The sequence below is a fragment of the Protopterus annectens genome, chromosome 13.part0 (assembly GCF_019279795.1).
Source record: "Protopterus annectens isolate FY-2018-M chromosome 13.part0, PAN1.0, whole genome shotgun sequence".
NCBI lineage: Eukaryota > Metazoa > Chordata > Ceratodontiformes > Protopteridae > Protopterus > Protopterus annectens.
In genome coordinates, this window is record NC_056747.1 from 976310161 (window position 1) to 976329458 (window position 19298).

General features: G+C 41.0%; 1 protein-coding gene across 1 annotated transcript in view; it reads right to left on the reverse strand.

Annotated features, from left to right (window-relative positions):
• FKBP10 (FKBP prolyl isomerase 10) overlaps nucleotides 1-19298 on the reverse strand; it is a 368229-nt gene that overhangs the window by 127202 nt on the left and 221729 nt on the right. Inside the window, exon 7 of the mRNA XM_044054794.1 lies at nucleotides 13458-13647. Within this exon, the coding sequence (XP_043910729.1) occupies nucleotides 13458-13647 (190 nt within the window). The remainder of the gene's footprint in view (nucleotides 1-13457; nucleotides 13648-19298) is intronic.

Consider the following 19298-nt stretch of genomic DNA (forward strand, 5'->3'; position numbering starts at 1 on the left):
GGACTCCCCTTAACCTGTGGCTATTCCTCCTGTTTTGGGTGCTTTACTGGATGCTTTTTCTAATGCCTCTCATGCACCTGATTCCCTGCCCTCTGCTCCCAAAAAGCCTGACAAATTTTATAGGGTGCCTGAGGATTGCTCTTTCCTCTATAAAATGTCCTGCTGATAATCCCTCTGTCGTGTCTGTCACCCTGATAAGCCATCTCAATTGCTTCCATAACCCAAGTTATTGCCTTCTGACAAGGATAGCAGAACTATGGAAAGGTTTGGTAAGAAGGTTTACACTTCTACTACTCTAGCTTTTAGGGCTATTAATTATCAGACCCATATGTCTAGGTATGTTTTGACTCTTATTTCTCAGGCCTATCAACTTATTTCTGATTTTCCAGACTACAAGGGTAAAACTTCTGTTCTTTCCTTGCTAGGGACTTACTTTCAAGTCATTCATCATTCTGTTAAATGTAGTTATGATGCAGCAGATGCCTCTTCTAGTACTGCTGTTTTTGGTTCTGTGAGGAGGTATTCTTGGCTTAGACTTCAACCTTTACCTGATGATATTAAAGCTAAGTTGATGGATTCTAAACTTTTGTTTGGGGAAGCTGCTGCTGGTTTAAGTCTCTTCAGGATAAGGGTAAGGCCTTACAGGAGATTAAACATGTGTTTGTCTCTCCTGTGCCTAAACATGAAAGAAACTACCCCCTCTAAGCCTGCCTTTATTCACAGGCAATGCTGCCCCTCTACTAAAGGTAGGAAGAGTGGCAAATGGGCTCCTCCTACTAAGGCTTCTCAGTTTTCAGGGACTCCAAGGCTTTCCTTTTCAGACAAACCAGGTGCTGTATGATTCTCTTTCTCTTCCCAGCCACATTCCTCTTTCTCTTTGCCTTTCTTTTTCTCTTCTTGTCTGGCTTCAGATCACTCAGGATTCTTGGCTTCTGTTGATTATTCATCAGTGGTACTTCATGGTATGGAAATCGCATCTGCCTTTTATGGGCACTCCTCAGCCTCCTCGGGAACAACTTCTCTTTTTCCCCAGAGGTTCTTCAAAATCTCTTGACTCAGAGTACTATTTAAGAGGTGCCTGTATCCCAAAGGGGGAAAGGGTTCTACTACATAATGTTTCTAGTGCCCAAAAAAGAAGGCACTTGGAGTCCTATTCTAGATCTCTCTCATCTAAACATTTTTGATCTAAACTTTTCAGGATGTTTTTGCATTTCTCTGTTACTTCTTGGCATTTTCAGTTCTGTACTTTGCCCTTTGGCCTTTCTACTGCCCCATGGGTGTTCACCAAAAACCTCACTATGTGATTCTTTTTTGCAGGCTTCATGGGATCCAAATCTTTCCTTACTTAGACAACCTGTTGATTCAGGTGTCCTGTTCAGTGACCCTTTTGCAAATCCTTAATTTTGCCATTTCCCTTTTTAAGAGCCTAGGGTTCACTATAAATTTCAAAACGTCTTCTCTGACTCCTTCTCAAGATCATGTTTTTCTGGGTTGCAGGATTCAGATGATGCCAATTCTTGCATCCCTGCCCCCTCCAAAGGCCTTAACTCTCATTTCTTTCTTTCAAACTCTTCTTTGTCTGGCTTCCATTACCACCAGGGAGTTTCTGAGAGTTCTGGGTTTTATGGCATCCACCATTCTGATGTTCTCTCTGCCCAAAGTTCACAAGAGAGTTTCAGTGGTTTCTGAAGTCAGTGTTGCTCCAACATGCACATCCTCTAGATTTTGTAGTTCCTCTTCTTCCTTGTCTCAGACAGGAACTTCACTGGTGGATTGAGCAGTTGTCTCTGAATCCAGGGATCCCTTTTCATCCCCCTCTTCCCTCTCAGGAATTGTTCACAGACACTTCAGGCACGGGATTGGGGGGGGGTCACTTTGCTCCCAAAAAAGTACAGGGGTGTGGTTCCCTCATCAGCAAAAGGAGCAGATCAATGTCAGAGAGATGAGAGCTCTTCTGCTGGCTCTTCAGGACTCTCAAGGTGTTCACAGACAATACCACAGTGATGTGGTATATCAACAAGTAGGGAGGAACGAGATCTTATCTTCTTTGCCAGTTGGCACTTCTGGTATGGGATCTTGCTGTCAAGTAATGCGACTCTTCAGGCAGTTTATATCCCTTCCAGTCAGAACCTTGTGGCAGACACTCTCAGCACTTCCTTAACTCAGTCCCACAAATTGATGCTTCACAGGGATGTGTTTCTGGACATTATCCATCAGTGAGTTACTCCTCAAGTGGATCTTTTTGCCTCCCCTCTGAACAGACAACTTCCTCTGTTTTGTGTCAGAGACCAAGGTCCTCTGGTGTTGAAGTTAGATGCCCTCTCATTTTCCTGGAAGAGGATATTTCTTTATGCATTCCCTCCCCTTCCTCTCATTCCAAAAATTCTGTTCAAGATTCAACAGGATACTCCCAAAATCTTGTTGGCGAATCCCTTTTGGCTGCAATAGCACTGGTTCCCTCAACTTCTGCATCTAGCCAAGGGCAATCATCACAAGTTACCTCACAGGGCGAAGACAAGGGATCTTTTCATCCATCCCCACCTCTCCACACTTAAACAGAAACTGTATACGATAGGATTTTCATTCCTCATAGACACCTTTTTTCTGAGGATGTGCTGTAAGTCCTGCAGGAGGCCAGGAAACCTACTACTAGGAAATCTGACTTATCCAAACGGAAGAGGTTTTCTATTTGGTGTCTTACTCATAACCTGGACCCACTTACTGTGGATGTTACTTTGGTTCTCTCTTATTTGTGTAAGTTGCTCAATGCTGGTCTGGCCTATTCGTCTACTAAGGCCCACTTATCATCTATCTCTACTTGACTGCCTTTTTCTCCTCCTTTAGCTTCTAGATTTGAGGTTAAACAATTTCTTAAAGGTGTCCTTAATATTAGACCTCCCAGAAGCCTGTTCCTCCTATCTAGAATCTTAATTTTATTTTGGAGAAGCTGACTCAGACTCCTTTTGAGCTTGTTGCTTCAGTTTCCTTGCCGCATTGTTCCTGGAAGACTGTTCTTTTGTTAGCTTTTACTTCTGCCAAATGGGTGTCTGATTTGCAGGCCCATATGGCTTGTCCTTTTTTGGTCTTTATGAGGACAGGGTGTCCTTGCGCACTAACCCTTCTTTTATGCTTAAGGCGGTTAATGAGCTATTACTGAATAAGTCTAATAATCTGCCAACTTTTTCCCCCTGTCCTCAATCTGACAGCGAGAGGGTGCTGCATACTTTGGACATGCATAGGCAACTCGGGCTTTATTTGGATAAGACTATTAGAAAATCTGAGCAGTTATTTGTTTCTTTTCATCTTAGATCTTTGGGACTTGCTGTATCCAAGCAAACTATTTCTTCTTGGATTTCTAAGGCTACTTCCTTTTGTTACACTTTTCATGACAAGAGGCTTCCTTCTAAAGTTAAGGTTCATTCCACTAGAGCTGTGGCTTCTTTGGGTGCTTTGCTCAAGGGCTTAGATACTAGTTTTATTCCTGAGGCAGCTACTCGGACTTCTATGCATACCTTTACCAAGCACTACAACTTGGATGGTATTTCTAGAGCCAGGGCTGGTTTTGCTTGTGCCGTTCTTCATGGCTTTTTTATGGTGCTCTGCTGCGCCTTCCCCCTCTTAAGTTTTCTCTTGAACTTTGGCACTCTCCCATCTGTTAAGAATACTGCAGCAGTGAATGTAACATAGTACTGTGTTGTAAAACTACACCATAATGGTAGATGTCCTTGCCTTCACTGTTGCAGTATTCACTCCCTCCCTCCCTTTATCCCTTAGTCTTTTGCCTTCCTGGATGTACAGGTTACCTCTTGGGTTTCTTGGACTCTATTCCTACTGGGGAATTTAGTTCTGATTATGGTAGGCCTGAACATCAATCACCTTTATGCCCTACTCTATGTAAGGAGCATTTGAGTGGCATTCAGTGTACCTTTTAAAAGCAACAAGTAATCTTTGCTAGACTGGCCAGACGTTCGGGCTTCCATGGCAGGGAATCCCATCTGTTAAGAATACTGCAGCAGTGACATGGACATCTACCGTTACGGTAATATTCTGCACAACTGTACTTTCTACAAAACAGGATTAATGCTGGCAAACACTAACCTATATAAAAGTAGGTTATGATGCTCTGACGGTTTATGAAGGTTTTAGTTTTCGGCATGGCTTTCTCAGTTAACCGGTTTTCAGGTGAAGCTTCAGGTCTCGAAGCGAAAGTGTTTTTACTATTTTTATTCTATGAAATGTTATTTTCTGTCATGATTCAATGTAATCCATTTAACTCCACATAGAATACTGGAAAAGTGGACACAGTCCAAAGGTTCCCATGTTCCAATGTTATTTAACCCTTTCAGTGGTAGTTATTTACTGATTTTTCTTGTGCCACTGCTGAATTTTTTTTAAAAGAAATTATCCCCCCAAAATAATTAAAATAAGAATATAACCATGTCAAATGTTCCAATGTTAAGGGGTTATATGGAGAACAGCTGGTCCAATTAGAACACCTGTGCAAATTGAGGGCTAGCTTTTCCCTCCAATCAGGCTTTTAGCAACTGTGGACCAATCAGTCCACCTATGCATACTGAAGACTAGCCTTTCTCTCTCTTCAGGCTGAGAACTAGTCTGGACCAATCATTCTACAGAGTCACTCAGATTAACAGCCCATGGCAACAGCTGTCCTCCACCATACCCCCTTTTCAGAAGCATTTAAACACGTCAAGTAAATATCTCATTCATTAAAATCCTAAACGATGAAGTCTACTGGATGAAAGCACTCAAGGAAACTTAATAAACCCTGCAACATTAAGGAGCAATCAGATTGTCTCACATTTTTATTTTAATCTTTTAGACAGAATCTTTTGGAAAAGGATCAGTTTATGAGAATCCACTACACACGGAAGAATCTGACAGGATCTACCAGGGTAATTCACTTTTCCTTCTATAGTTTTGCTTCATAAATACAGGCTATCCTGCGGTGATTCTCATATACACACAACAGTTTTTACTCTGTCTAAAGGCTGCAATCATTACCGACGACTGCTTTAAGGTCAACTACTTATATTAAATATTAACTGCCTCAGGGCAGTACATCATTATATATATATATATATATATATATATATATATATATATATACCTTGTTATGCACTATTAAATGGTATACTTTAGCATGTTCTACTGATTTCTGTATTTATTACTTGCATGACAGTTGGAGCATCTTGTGTGCATTTGTTTTCACCATAACCAGTTATGACACAATATGAATTCTGCCTGCGTTGCCTGATTACCGTTTCACTTTGTACTGATACACACTTGTTTATACTTCGTTATTTTTTACAGTTCAGTATCACGTCACTGCTTTACAAGTTATTGTGCCTGTACCACTACTCACTGTTGCTTCCAGGCATTTACTGCTGTTGTTAATCTAATGAATGTTGCATTTTCTTTCCTTTTACTTTAATCCAGGCTTTCTTATTCTCTATGCAATTCTGTAATACTTTCATACTGTCTTGCCTTTATGGCTCAGGTCATGGCTGAAAAGGGACTTCTGACCAGCCCACCTACCTGGTTAACAAAAGATTAAATACACAAATAACTTATTTCATAGACTTTACCCAACATCTTCGTTACTTATGTAGACTGCACATCATTAACAATCTTGGGTATACATACTACCTCTGTAAGCAGGACAGTGTTATAGTGTAGCTATAGAAATAAAAAATATATACACATTTTATACTGTGTTTGTGAAGAATTAAGCTTTTACATATACATTTTTATCTCTTTTGCCTGCCAATGCGAGTTATCAATCTTCTTACAATCAATCATACAATTTGCTCCCTTATTGGATGCCAGATAATTGTGGGATACCATCATCCAGGTAGCCACCTTTTTTTTTTTTTATAATGGCCTATGTCTTCCCCAGGCAGATGATGTGTGCTTGCTTATATGAGGATCTGCTAAGTGTTCTCTTCCATGCCCACTGGAAGGTTCCTGCCTACTGGCAGCCTGGCAGAAAGCAAACAACCCTGACCCCTATGCCATGAGCTCAACTCCTGCTTCACTACAGGGGTCAGTGTCACAGCAGACTACACCTCCTCTCACCCTCAGGATGGGTGAGTTGGAATCTGGCTTCTCCAATGCCCAGATGCTAATCAGACCCAGGTCATCTTGATCATAGTCATAGCTTCATCCTTCTGGGTTGTGGATATGACTGAGGATATATTTTTTATACCAATGTCCTTCTTTTCAATGCCATTGATTTATGAATCTGCTACCATTTTGATACTCATACTGCCTCTACTTCTCAACACTTAGCTGACCTTGCCTCATCCCTCTTGCAAACCAAATGGGTGGATCCCCCCTTTCCAGTGAATACTCAACATTACCCATGACCGCAGTCACACTGCCCTAGCTGTGGTGAGTAGTGTCTTATCAGCTGGAAGGTTATCGCAGTGTTGAGTACCAGACAGCTTCTTCTTTAGTGCAGAAGATTAAGGCTGTGAACTGTTAATGATGCTTTCTGTGGCCCACGATACAGGGTTTGATTTTCTCTCTCTGCCTTCATTTACCTATTGTGTGGCTTTGAACAAGACACTTAACACTCCCAGGTCAGCCTTAAAAAAAGGGGCGCTTGTATCCAATGAGCTTACTTGGTTAGAAAATGTATAAAAAAGGCCCTCCCTTGACATGGCATGAAGTAATATCATCTAAGGAATGTAAACTTCCAAATGTTTTCCTCCAAGACTTCTACCACATCACTGTATTCTGAGCAAATTTCACCCAATACTCCTCAGCACATTCATGCCATCTGTGCAGCTCAATGCACTACACCCAGTACAGTCATACAGTCTACACAGGTGACTAAAATGCATCCGGTGCCCACCAATACCTATATGCACTATGAGTTCAGCTGGCTGCACTGCAGTGGTGTTTGTTGACAAGCATGTACACTGTGCAGATAAATGTAATGCAGCCAGTGTCCTTCATGACATCAGATGACTGCATCAGTGTATGTCTGGACATGCAAATACACTGTGCAGCTGAATGTAATGCAGACAATGTCCCTCATGACATCAGCTGGCTTCACTGCACCTGTGTTTGTCGGGATGTACATGTACACTGTGCAGCTGAATGTCATGCAACCAGTGTCCTTCATGACATCAGCTAGTTGCACTGCACCGGTGTCTGTCAGGACATGCAAGTACACTGTGCAGCTGAATGTCATGCAGACAGTGTCCTTCATGACATAAGATGACTGCACTGGTGTTTGTCAGGACATATATGAACGCTGTGCAGTTGAATGTAATGCATCCAGTGTCCTTCATGACACAGGATGGCTGCACTGATGTATGTCAGGACATGTAAGTACACTGTGCAGCTAAAAGCAATGCAGCCAGTGTCCCTCTTGATATCCATAAGTTCCATGACGTGGGCACTGTCTATCACATGGCAGTTAGTGGGTACTTCTCACCCTCACTCCTAGAAAGAAGAGATGATCTACAGTCACTTGACCCTCCATTTCCAGCTGGCTTTGGATCACTGGAGTGTCTACAAAGGCCTTTCCTCTATATCAACCCACCTTTTGAACAGCAAACTTAGATCACACTGACACTGTCAATACACATGCTTATGAAAATGTTCTATAATTATTTCAATAGCATTGTAAGAGTTTAGAAAGGAGAACACAGACATTGGGGTCAGATAGTAGAGAGATAATGGTAGGCAATCTAAGTATGAAACTTCTAGCACAACTATATTCCCTTCAGTGCTTTTTTTATAAATACTGAAAATATCCACAGGTGACCCAGCTAATAACACTTTACACAATGCAGTGCAGTTTAACTAAGTACATCTTGCTTTCTACATCAAATTCAGGTCTTTTTTAACCATTTTCAGTCCCAGTTCTATTATTTTTCTTGTAGCATCAACATTTTGATTGTAGCATCTTTCTTTCACTCTTTCCCTGCATCTCCATTATGAAATGTGCCTTGTCTGTATTTTCCTTTACAATGCCCAGCTAGATAAACTACAACTGTACAAGCATAACATAAGTACTGGAAAAAGCAATATGGATGTGAGTGGTAACAGGACTAAAAAAACACAAAACAACCACTCAATGGAGCACTAAACCAGCAGTAGAAACGTTTTCCAAAATGAATGAGAATGAATCCAGTAGAAAAATGAAAATTTTATGTGAAACGCCACACCAATAAAACAATCCAGATAAGCGCTTTCGTCTGTCCACATACAGACTATCAAATCTCAGATGTTTGACTATAAGGATCATCATTACATCATCATTTGTAAGAAGTGGGAATTATCCTGCAGATGGATGTCTGTCCATCCAGCCTGTCTTTCTGAGATTTGGACGTCCCCAGTGGGGAAGGGCTGGACTCTTATCACACTGCACATGTCACCAAGACACACAGAGCCATCTTTTTTTTTTTGGGGGGGGGGATGAGGTGGTCACCAACAAATGTATCCATGGAGCTCACATGTCAGACTGAAAGTAGTTCTGTCCACAGGGCAAGGACTCAAGGACACAAGTATGACAGTGCCTCTAAACATAGATTTTAGTACTCTCCCCACTACATAAGGAAAGCAGATATGTCAGGGGTGAGCCAATAATAAGGCTATACTGTAAAAGTGATGCTTAACACCTGGGCATCTCTACTTATGGTGAGTATGACCTCAAAAGTATACTATGCTTATCATAAGGCTCCCTGCTGCAGAGTACTAAAGCAGTATGAAGGTTGGCCACAAATTTAAAGTGGAGGATCACACATGCTTTCCAAATGTGCAACTGCCAACTCTCCTCTGTTCTTGGAAAGAATATCTATCCATTCCATTTTTGCAACTTCTATGAGCAAATGAAACTAAACTTATCCCCAAAAAATACATGATGCTAAATAATATGTTTAGGAGAGGCTTAAGCATGGAGAAACAGGTCCCTTTTCCCTGGGAATGAAAATGCATTAATTATAGGTGCTTCTTTGCATGGGTGTCTGGTACAGACGTCTAGGATCTTGTGATTCTACGTGAAGGCAGAGAGGCGTATCTATGGGATGTCCTTTGTCATGGTCAATCTATAAAATGTTTCTCTGTTCTGTTTTTCATTTGTGTTTGTCTGGGTGTGGATCTGCTCAGGTGGATTTTTAATATGTTCTTGGCCTGGAGCTATAGGTCCTGCTGGGCTGCCAGCTCAAGGGTAATCATGGACACTCTACATAGCTGGTATAAGTGAGTGCCTCCTTGCTGGGTTGATGAACCATATTAACATGGTGTTGTGTGTGACCACAACTATGCTTCTGGCTTATGGAATGACTGGAGAATCTATGATGCATAAAGGCTGGCCAGTATCTCTTTGAAATTGATATGCTTGGCTTTGTCCTGGTTGTACCACATTTTCCGAGCCTTGAATTTATCTTATGCATGCCTCCTAGGATATGTCTGAGGCATATGGTGTCATGGGTTGGATTACTCTTGGGTTCACAAATTACTTTTGTTTGGATAGCAACTGAGAAGCCACCATCTGAACTCCCTGTGGATGCCATGTGTGAGTGGTAGTACTTTCATCAGTGGGTGAAGATGCTGGTACCAGTGGTTCCTTAGGTACTACAAGATTTTCTTCACTGGCAATCTGGCAAGAGGAAATATAAGGATGAAGGCCAACATGTATCCTAGACCTTTCAGAATTGTCCTTGCTGATACAGGCAATGACTCTGATATTTCTGAGAAGGCTCTCAGCACTGAAATCTCTTCTGTGGAAAGGGACAATCTGTCCCTTTTGATGTCCAGGACTGTGCCTAGAAAAGTCTTCATATATGGTGGGGAAACTGGACTTCTAGAAGTTCAGTGAGATGCTTAGGCTAGTTAGTGATTATATATGGTGTAGTCCAAGACTTTTGATAGCTCCTTCTTAGCCATGGCCTATATCAAACAGTCATTCAGGTAGGATAAATGTAAATGTCCTTTAACCAAGGGTTGAAAAACACTACAGCTAAGCATCTTATGAATATTGTTGGAGCAGTGGATGCTCATAGGGCAAGGATGTTAACTGGAAAAACTAACCTTTTGATAAATCTCAGGGACTTCCTGCATACTCTATCAAGGAAGACATACAAATAAGCATCTTTCAGGGCCAGGGAACTGTAAGGGCATCTGTTAGCAGTAAGGGAAAAGTGGGATTGAAGGGTTAACATTAAAAACATTTTCTACCACCAGAAACTCATTCATTTAGCAGGGGTATTTAGACTAATTAGGCAAATAGGCCTGGTCCAATGGCCTTCAAGCCCTAAAATACATCTGATTGGTGCCCTCCTCCTGAGAAGGGCCAGTCAGCATGGAACCAGGCTAGTCAGTGGCCACTGGCCAATCACAGGAATGCTGGCAGAAAAACAACAAATACAGTCTCTCTTCATACTCTCTAGCACTCTATAAAGGATATATATATATATATATATATATATATATATATATATATATATATATATATATATATATATATATATATATATATATATATATATATATATATATATATATATATATATATATATATATATATATATATACATATATATATATATATATATATATATATATATATATATATATATATATATATATATATATATATATATATATATATATCAATCATTGTGAGGTAAAACAGACTAGATCTGAGGAAATTTTTGAGTAACAGAAAAATCACTAATCACAATAAAGCTTTCAAAATGGATCTACAATCTACAAGAGCTTTTATTGTTTGAACATCTGAATTTGACTGAAGCACATTTCAGGAAGGCTGGGAAAACCAGAAAGGCAGGTCCACAGCAAGGACAAAAATGGGAAGAATCTAGACCTGAAATTGACCAAAGACAAAAGCCTCTAATAAGGCTGCTGGCATACCATTACAGCTACCCACTTTCCCCGATTTTTACAGGTTCTTTTAATTCTAAAACCATGCCAGATCTGCATGAGAAAGTATTTTCTTAACAGGACAGACTGGCACAAAAAGTAAGGAACACACACAGACACACCTACAGCTTCCACCATAAGCTGTTTTCTCCAAACTGAAGAACACACGACTTTGTATTTGTTGGGTTACATTACATCACATGCTTAAAATGTGACAAGTTCCTTGACAATCTATAATGCATGTGTCTTCTATGAAAGCCTGAAAGAACTCGGCTCCCAACTTAAAATGCTACTGAATTAAGTTCAGACTTCGGGACCAGAGGACAAGGATTCCTTCTCATTTGTATCATACCTTATTCTTATTAGGGAATAATACAGCTGCCAAAAAATATGCAATGTCCTTTTCTTTTCCCCTTCTGATGTCCAAACCAGACGACTGCTCTGCGGGGGGGGTATCCTTATCTTCAGCAGCAGGAACCATACTGGAGACAGAAGACTATCATGGATCCTCTGCCACACCACCACATGTTCTTTGGAGAAATGACAGTGATCAAAATCAAGTACGGCTGAAATAGTGTTAAGGATATGGAATCCTCAGCAGGCACAGTGATACTCTTTTCTGTGCAAAACAGAAAGGTGTTTCCTGGCCAAGGCAAAAACATAATAGCATACTTAAAGAAGGAGTGTGGTGGTATGCGCCTTAGGCTGGCCTTCTGAGGATGCCTGGAAAGAGGCATCTAGCTGTGATGCAGCAAACTCATCTGTTAAGTTTTGGGAGATTTCTGATGCCAGTATTTTGCTGTCAACCCCCAAAAGAAGCAGTAACATTTGGGAAATGAGGATTTGTCAGATTTGGAGGCAGACAAGGTTGCATCTCTCTACATCCTGCGCCATGAGGTACTTAGTGAACAACTGGGATCTCTTAAGTCTTCAAAATTTCTGCCCACAGAGCCTTTTGTATGCAAGTTTTTTAGGCTTATCCGTCTTACACTGGTACCTGTCTGTTAGAAACACTCTTCCTAAGACCAGAAGGTTTTTATGTTTTTTTTATCTGTTAGGCTGCAAGCCCTATGAAGTAGGTTTTCTAATTAAATAAGGCACAATCTTCTCAACTAGACACTTGAGTGTTAACACTGAAGATGAAACTCCTACTCTGTTACCAGCAAAAGGCATACTTATCAGTGATACTTTAACAAAATAACAGTTCTCTGTAAATAAGTTGAAAAATTGGAGTCACAAAAACACCTCAAACTGCAAATAAATGGGAAAAAAGTTGATAGCAGACAAAGTCGACTCACAATAAAACAAATAAAAGCATTTATGCAATGGTGCAAACCCCTCTCTACATCCCAGAACCCCAGCATTCCTAAATATACTAAGTGCAAGACTGTGCAATCCTGGGATGAGGATGCTTTCTTTAGAGGGAAGGGGGAACATCCTTCCCCTCACAGTTTCATGATCTTACTGAAAACATAGTCTATTCTTTGCTGTAATCAGGACTCAGTTAAAGCTAATGAATGAATTCCATTTTGAATAAAAAGCTATCAATCAAGCATGCCACCTAGCAAAACTGTTAATATGGGCTACTTAACACATTTCTTGAGATCATTTGGATGAATCAATAGATAAGACTTCTGATCACTTGATGTGAAAAAATTAACTAAAAATGGCATACACTGCTCTTTCTATTCCAGCATACTTCTTACTGACATCCATGGTGTGAGAGACAGTGGATATCCTACGACCTGCATGTCACACTGGATGGGCTGGTGTCCATCTGCATTGTAGTTCCTCACTTATTACAAATGATACTGCTGTGACAGAGATCCATATGATGTATTTACATTACCTGCCTTTTTTAAGCTATTATACTTTTTCAGATCCCCTGAATCTGTACACTAAATTTGTAACTTAAGATACTGACACAGCAGTACAGTAGAACAACATTCTTTGTATATTTTTGGAAACCATTAGAATTGTAAAGTCCTAAATTACCGCCTTCCACGGTCATCAGCTTATGTTGTCTTCTCTTTTCTATACATCCCTTGAATGACTCCTTCAGCATTTTTTTTTAATTCTAAACAATTACTTTGTGAACTTGTCAAATTCTGAGAGGAAGTAACAGAAAGAGTGTTGAATTTTGCCTAGTCAGTTCACTTTGAAAAAGGACTATGGTGACATGCCAGCAAAAAAAGCAATGCAATACTAATATTACAGTGTACTTTGTCCCCAGTAAAATATTGGGTAGACCATTTCCTTCATCCACTTTCTACAGCTAAATGATCTCGGCTAAAGACATCTGTACTTAGTCTGCTGTGATGGTTACCATTTCCTGCCTGACACTGACTTGCCTGCAGCATAGCAAGGAAGTTTTGCCTGCTGTACATCACTGCTACTGTTCTTTGACAAGATTTATGCTTTGCAAATCTCATGCACCAGATGCTTATATAAACTACCTGTACTACAGTGAAAAGCAACAAAGCAAAAATGAAATACAGTATCATATTTAACATGTGAAATAGTCTGCTAGGAAATGAACATACGATGAAAAAAGCATGGTGCCATCCATTAAGGTGCAGTTGTAGTGGTACTTTACATAGTCTCCTCGTCTACTGGTTGTGTTACAGGTCTCAGGCTTAAAAATCGTTTCAACCTGGATTGTATCCGTTGGGTTGTGGAAATCAATCATGTGGATGTCAAACACAAGGACAGCAGAACCTGGAATTGTATCACCTAAAAGACAATGCAACAGTGTTTGGTTTGACATGTCTTTCAGATTTTAAAATACAACACAATAACAGATCTAAGCAGGTTCAAAACTTACCCTTCATCTGTCCAAGTACTTTACCAAACTTCCTCAACATTATTAGCCATATAAATAATTATCTATGAACCTGCTTTATACCAACTATTTTTTTTAAACAAGATTTATCTTTATTACATTATCACTTATGAAGGTAATCATACATATAATATGAAAACAAAGTATATTGACATAATCCCAGTTGCAAGCATTTTGCATCACAAACCATACTGACACAATTTTAGTTGCAAACATTATACATCACTTATACTCTACCCAATCATTGTCAAACATTACATAGCTCATTCAAATCCTGCCTTCCTTTAAACCTCATTCCCCCTGTATGTATTGTTCCCATAATTCCTATTTTTCCTATGTAATTTGCTTCTATCCTTTTCTGAAGACCCCAGTTCCAGTTGTTGTATCTCTGTTACTATATTCACTACTTCTTGTACAGTTGGTTTTGACTTTGATTTCCATCTTCTAGTAATTGCTTTTTGGCAGCCACCATAATTAGACTCAGCAAGGCCTTAATATGTCCAGGCAATTCCAGTTCTGTATCATAGCTCAGAAAAATCATGTGTCTAGTTATACCAATTTGCTCACCCAGTATCTCGGATAGAGCAGTCTGCAGGGAATCTTTAAAGTCTGTCAACTCATTGCACTCCCAGAAAACACCTTTCCAACTACCTTTTTCTTCCACATCACAACTCCAACATTCACTGTCTACTTGAGGAAAAATTCTCTGGAGTCCTCTTGAGGTATACAAATATATATGTAAAGATTTCCAAACAAAATCCTAAATCTTCTAATTGTTTATTTATAAAGTGCTTATCCAATCTCTCTCTCCAATCCTTTCTAACCTCCTCTGATTAATTCTTATAGCTATCATGCAATATTTTATACAGTGTACTAATGATTCCTTTTATAACAGCAGCTTCTGTTCTAGATTCTACTAAAACCTATACCAGTACTGTTCTTTATTACAGGACCCCCCCCCCCCCCATTGCTTTCTCTTTGCCTGTGCTGTGATATCTGTCCTTGATAGGGAAGGCAATCTATCCTGCAGTCCACATAAATTCTTGGCATCTTCCCTCTCTAGTTATTTGCTCCCAGTACCTTAGTTCCTTTGCCAGTTTTCTCCAATAAATTCCAACCCCCCTCTTGCCTATTGTCTGTATCCCTAATTGCAGTCATCCCTATTGACAGAATAGACTTTCTCCATTCCCGTGTTGGCTTAGTTCTTAGAATACTTTCTGAATATAATATTCTGTACGATTACTGTTATTCTTCTTAAAGGTCTGCATCCAAAATCCCAGTCTCTCCTTGTTCTTTAAGCTTACATCATTCCATCATCATCACTTTCCACTTTGAATTACAGTTTTCTGCTTGTCCTATGTATAGGAGCCTTAAATGTGTAGCTCTGAAATACCCAATCAGATCGAGTAGTCCCAATCCACCTTGTTGTACTGGAAGAATCAGCTTATGCCACTTGACCCTTGCTGTCTTTCCCTCTCAGGCAAAATCCTTCACCTCTTTATTAATTGCTATCCACAACTTCTCCTCTGGTTGCTAAAATATACCTGACCTGTGTATAAGACTAATGGGACTAAAAAGCATTTTAACTGCTTGTATCTTGCTATCCATATCTATGTAATAGAGCTTCCAGTTCCTCAGTTTTTCTAGTATCTTTTGTTTCACCTCTTCCCACATATCTTTAGCTGCCACACAGGAATAATTTTTAATCCATACTCCTAAATACTTCATTTTATTGTGTTCCCATAAATATGGATATTCCTGAACCAATTCATGGGTAGGTAAATAATTTACTGCTATTGCCTTTGTTTTAGCTTCATCCACAACTCTGTAATGTTCTTTTCTGGTTTTATTAGGTATAAAATAATATCATCTGCAAATGAAGCCAGTTTTTCTTGACCACCATACCAATTCTATCCTTGAATTTAGAGTCCCTTATTTTCTTTGTCAGTGGTTCTAAATATAATGTAAATAAAGTACAGTTGTGTACACTTACCATAAATGTAGATGTTCGAGTGTATTCACTGTTGCAGTCATTACATTTGGGTTATCTGCCTGCAGGTAGCCTTCAGCCTGAACACCAGAGTCTTGGATACCTGCGTCGGATGCTGTCTCTTCTTCCATGATGTCAGGTCGTCAGGAGTATAAAACATGCAGCCGACGCCATTACATCAGTTTTTCTTGCCCCAGATGTCAGGTGCCCCCACAAAGGGAAGCAATTATATATTATGTTACACCTCCATCAAAAAGCAAATACACCAGAAAGCTTAAAACAAGAAGCAAAGGTAGAGCCAAGAGAAGTCAGGGGGCTGGAGGGAGGGTAACCAGGACTGCAACAGTGAATACACTTGAACATCTACATTTATGGTAAGTGTACACAACTGTACTATGTTCTTCGTGTTTCACTGTTGCAGTCATTACATTTGGGTCGATTCCCAAAGCTAAGGAAGGGAGGAGGAAGTTAGAGAGCTATTAAGCCCTGACAAACTGCAGTAGCAAAACCATCTCTGAATTTAGAAAAAATAGGCATGTGGTAATGCTTGGTGAAGGTATGTACAGAGCTCCAGATAGCAGCTACTGGGATGTCCCTGGTATGGACCCCTCTGAGAAAGGTTGTAGAAGTAGATGCAGCCCTAGTGGAATATGATCTTATCCCCTGTGGGGTAGGTTTTCCATGGTGCTTATAGCAGAAATGAATGCAATGGGCTATCCATTTAGAAATGGTTTGCTTTGAAATGGCCTTCCCCTCTGCCCCTGCAGCAAAGCCAACTAGCAGCTGTTCAGATTTTCTGAGAGGCTTAGTCCTGTCCAAATAAAATCTAAGTTGTCTGTGTACATCCAAAGAGTGCAGAATTCGTTCTCCTTTGTTTTGTGGATTCGGGAAAAAGGTAGGCAAATGAATGGACTGATTTAGGGCAACACTAGACATCACCTTGGGCACGAAGGAAGGACTGGTCCTGAGGGAAACCCTGTCTGCATGGAAGTTAATGAAGGGCTCCACTGCCATGAGGGCCTGTAATTCAGACACTCTTCTTTCTGAAGTGATGGTTAGAAGGAAGGCTGTTTTCCAAGAAAGGAATTTAAAATCTGCAGTTGCAGCTGGTTCAAATGGAGGGACAGTGAGCTTATCCAATACAAAGTTAAGGTCCCAGTCTGGAGTAGGGGCTTGCCTGGGGGGGTCTTAATTTTTTAGCCCCTCTGAGGAATTGCTTTAAGAGGGGGTGAGAGAAGAGGGGTGGTTCAGTATTATAATGTGCTGAAATTGCAGAGGCGTGAATTTTAATTGACGAGAAGGATAGGCCCTTGTGGAGAATTTCTGTTAAGTATTGAAGAATATGAGGTAAGCTGGGCACCGTTGTGCCCATACCCTGGGTCTGGCTCCAGGAACAGTATCTTTTCCACTTTTCAGCATAGGATTTTCTAGTACTAGGTCTCCTTGCTTCCAGAATGACATCTAGCACCTGCTTACTGAGGGATGCTGTTGGAGAGCTCAAGGAATTAGCCAGGCTGCAAGGTTCAGGGTTTGAAGCTGAGGGTGCAGAATCTGGCCTGCCTGCTGGGACAAGCAGGGAAGGTGTCTGAGGTAGGTGCCATGGATCCAGCAGTATCATGCTGCGCAAGAGGGGGTAAGAGTGCTGGCGAGGCCAGTCTGGTGCAATCAGTACCGTCCTTAGTTTGTCCTGTTTGATCTTTAACAGAACCTTCGAGAGAAAAGGCAGAGGTGGAAAGGCATAAACTGAGAGGCTTTCCCAGGTAAAGGACAGGGCATCCACTTTCAAAGCTTGACTGTGGGGAGTCCTTGTGCAGAATTTGTCCAATTGGTAGTTCTGGGGGGAGGAAAACAGGTCTATCTCTGGAGTCCCCCATTTGTTCCTCAAGAGGTTGAATATTTTTGGTTCCAGTTTCCATTCGTGTGGGTCCATGAGATTTCTACTTAGGTCATCTGTCAGTGAATTTAGCTTGCCTGGTAGGAATTGAGCTTGTAAGTGCACTTGGTAGCTCAAGGCTGTATTCCACAGAGCCATGGCTAGTCTGCAGAGAGGGTACGACTGAGTTCCCCCCCGCTTGTTTATGTACCACATAACTGTGGTGTTGTCTGTCTTTACCAGTAATTGTCCTGGAAGGATGTGGTCTTTGAAGGCTGTCAGGGAATTCTGTACAGCTAACATTTCTTTTTGGTTGATATGCAGGTGCATCTGACTCTGGTTCCATTTGCCCTGAATGCACTGCCCTGCCAAGTGAGCCCCCCATGCATAGTCTGATGAGTCTGTTGTTAGGGTTTGGGCGGCAGGGGGTAGACTGAATGGGAGACCCTTGTTGTGGTGGCTGGCCTCTGCCCACCAAAGGAACTCTGTCTTTATACAAGGAATGATAGGAATCATTGATTCCAGGTCCTGAGAATGTTGACACCATAGGCTTTTTAGACACCATTGTAGTTTCCTCATATGCAGTCTTGCATATGGAATTAGTAGAATGCAACAGGCCATGAACCCCAGGGCTTGCAAAAATTTCCTTGCAGATAGCTGGGTCTTTGTGGCCAGTAGTTTGAAGTAGGTTGTCAAATAAACTTGTTTCTCTGACATGAGGTAAGCCATCTGGGAAGTTGGGTTCAAGCTTGCACCCAGGAATACAACCTGTTGGCACGGTACTAGATGAGATTTATTTTCGTTTACGGTGTACCCCAGTGAGGTTAGAAGTTTCTTTACAAATGCCAGATGTTTTAATAGCATATCCTGGCTTTCTGCCTGAATCAGACAATCGTCCAGGTATGGTTACATTTGAATATTTCTCTGCCTGCAAAATGCAATGGCTGGAGCTAGACACTTTGTGAATACCCTGGGCACAGTAGATAAGCCAAAGGGAAGTGCAGAGAACTGATAGTGCATGCAGCCTGCCCTGAAGCGTAGGTATTTCCTGCAAGATTCCCTTATTGGAATGTGCAGGTAAGCTTCCTTTAAGTCTAAGGTTGCCAACCAGGCATTTCTGCCTAGCATAGGAAGCAGCTGTTGAAGTGTTAGCATTTTGAATTTTAGGATTACCAAAAAGATGTTTAGAATAGAGAGGTCCAGGATAGGATGCCAGGACCTGTCTTTTCTGGGTACCAGGAAAAGTCTTGAATAAAAACCTTGTCCCCTTTCTTCTGCTGGGACAGGTTGAATACTGATACTTAGAAGAGAGAGAACCTGCTGTTGAGCCTCTGCCCACTGATTTGGGGGTAGGTCTGGCCATCCGTTTGGGGTTGGTAGGGTGTGGAAAAGGAATCTGTATCCTTTGCAGGGCGAGTTTTCCTCCTAAGGGAGCAGGCAGTTGAGCAGGGCTTGGAAGGGTTAAGGTTACGTCACTGTGACATTTTTCCGCAGGTGGGTGTCTTACTACTTCCAGCTTTGGAAGTGGGAGCCCCCCACTGCTTAGGCCTGTGTACAGCCTGAGACTGTAACCTAGGTGGTCTGCTGTTCCTGGGTTTGGACTGAGAAGGCCTGGAAGAAACTGGAAAGGACCAATTCTTTGAAGGCCAATGCCTACTAAATCTGGGAGGCTATACTTG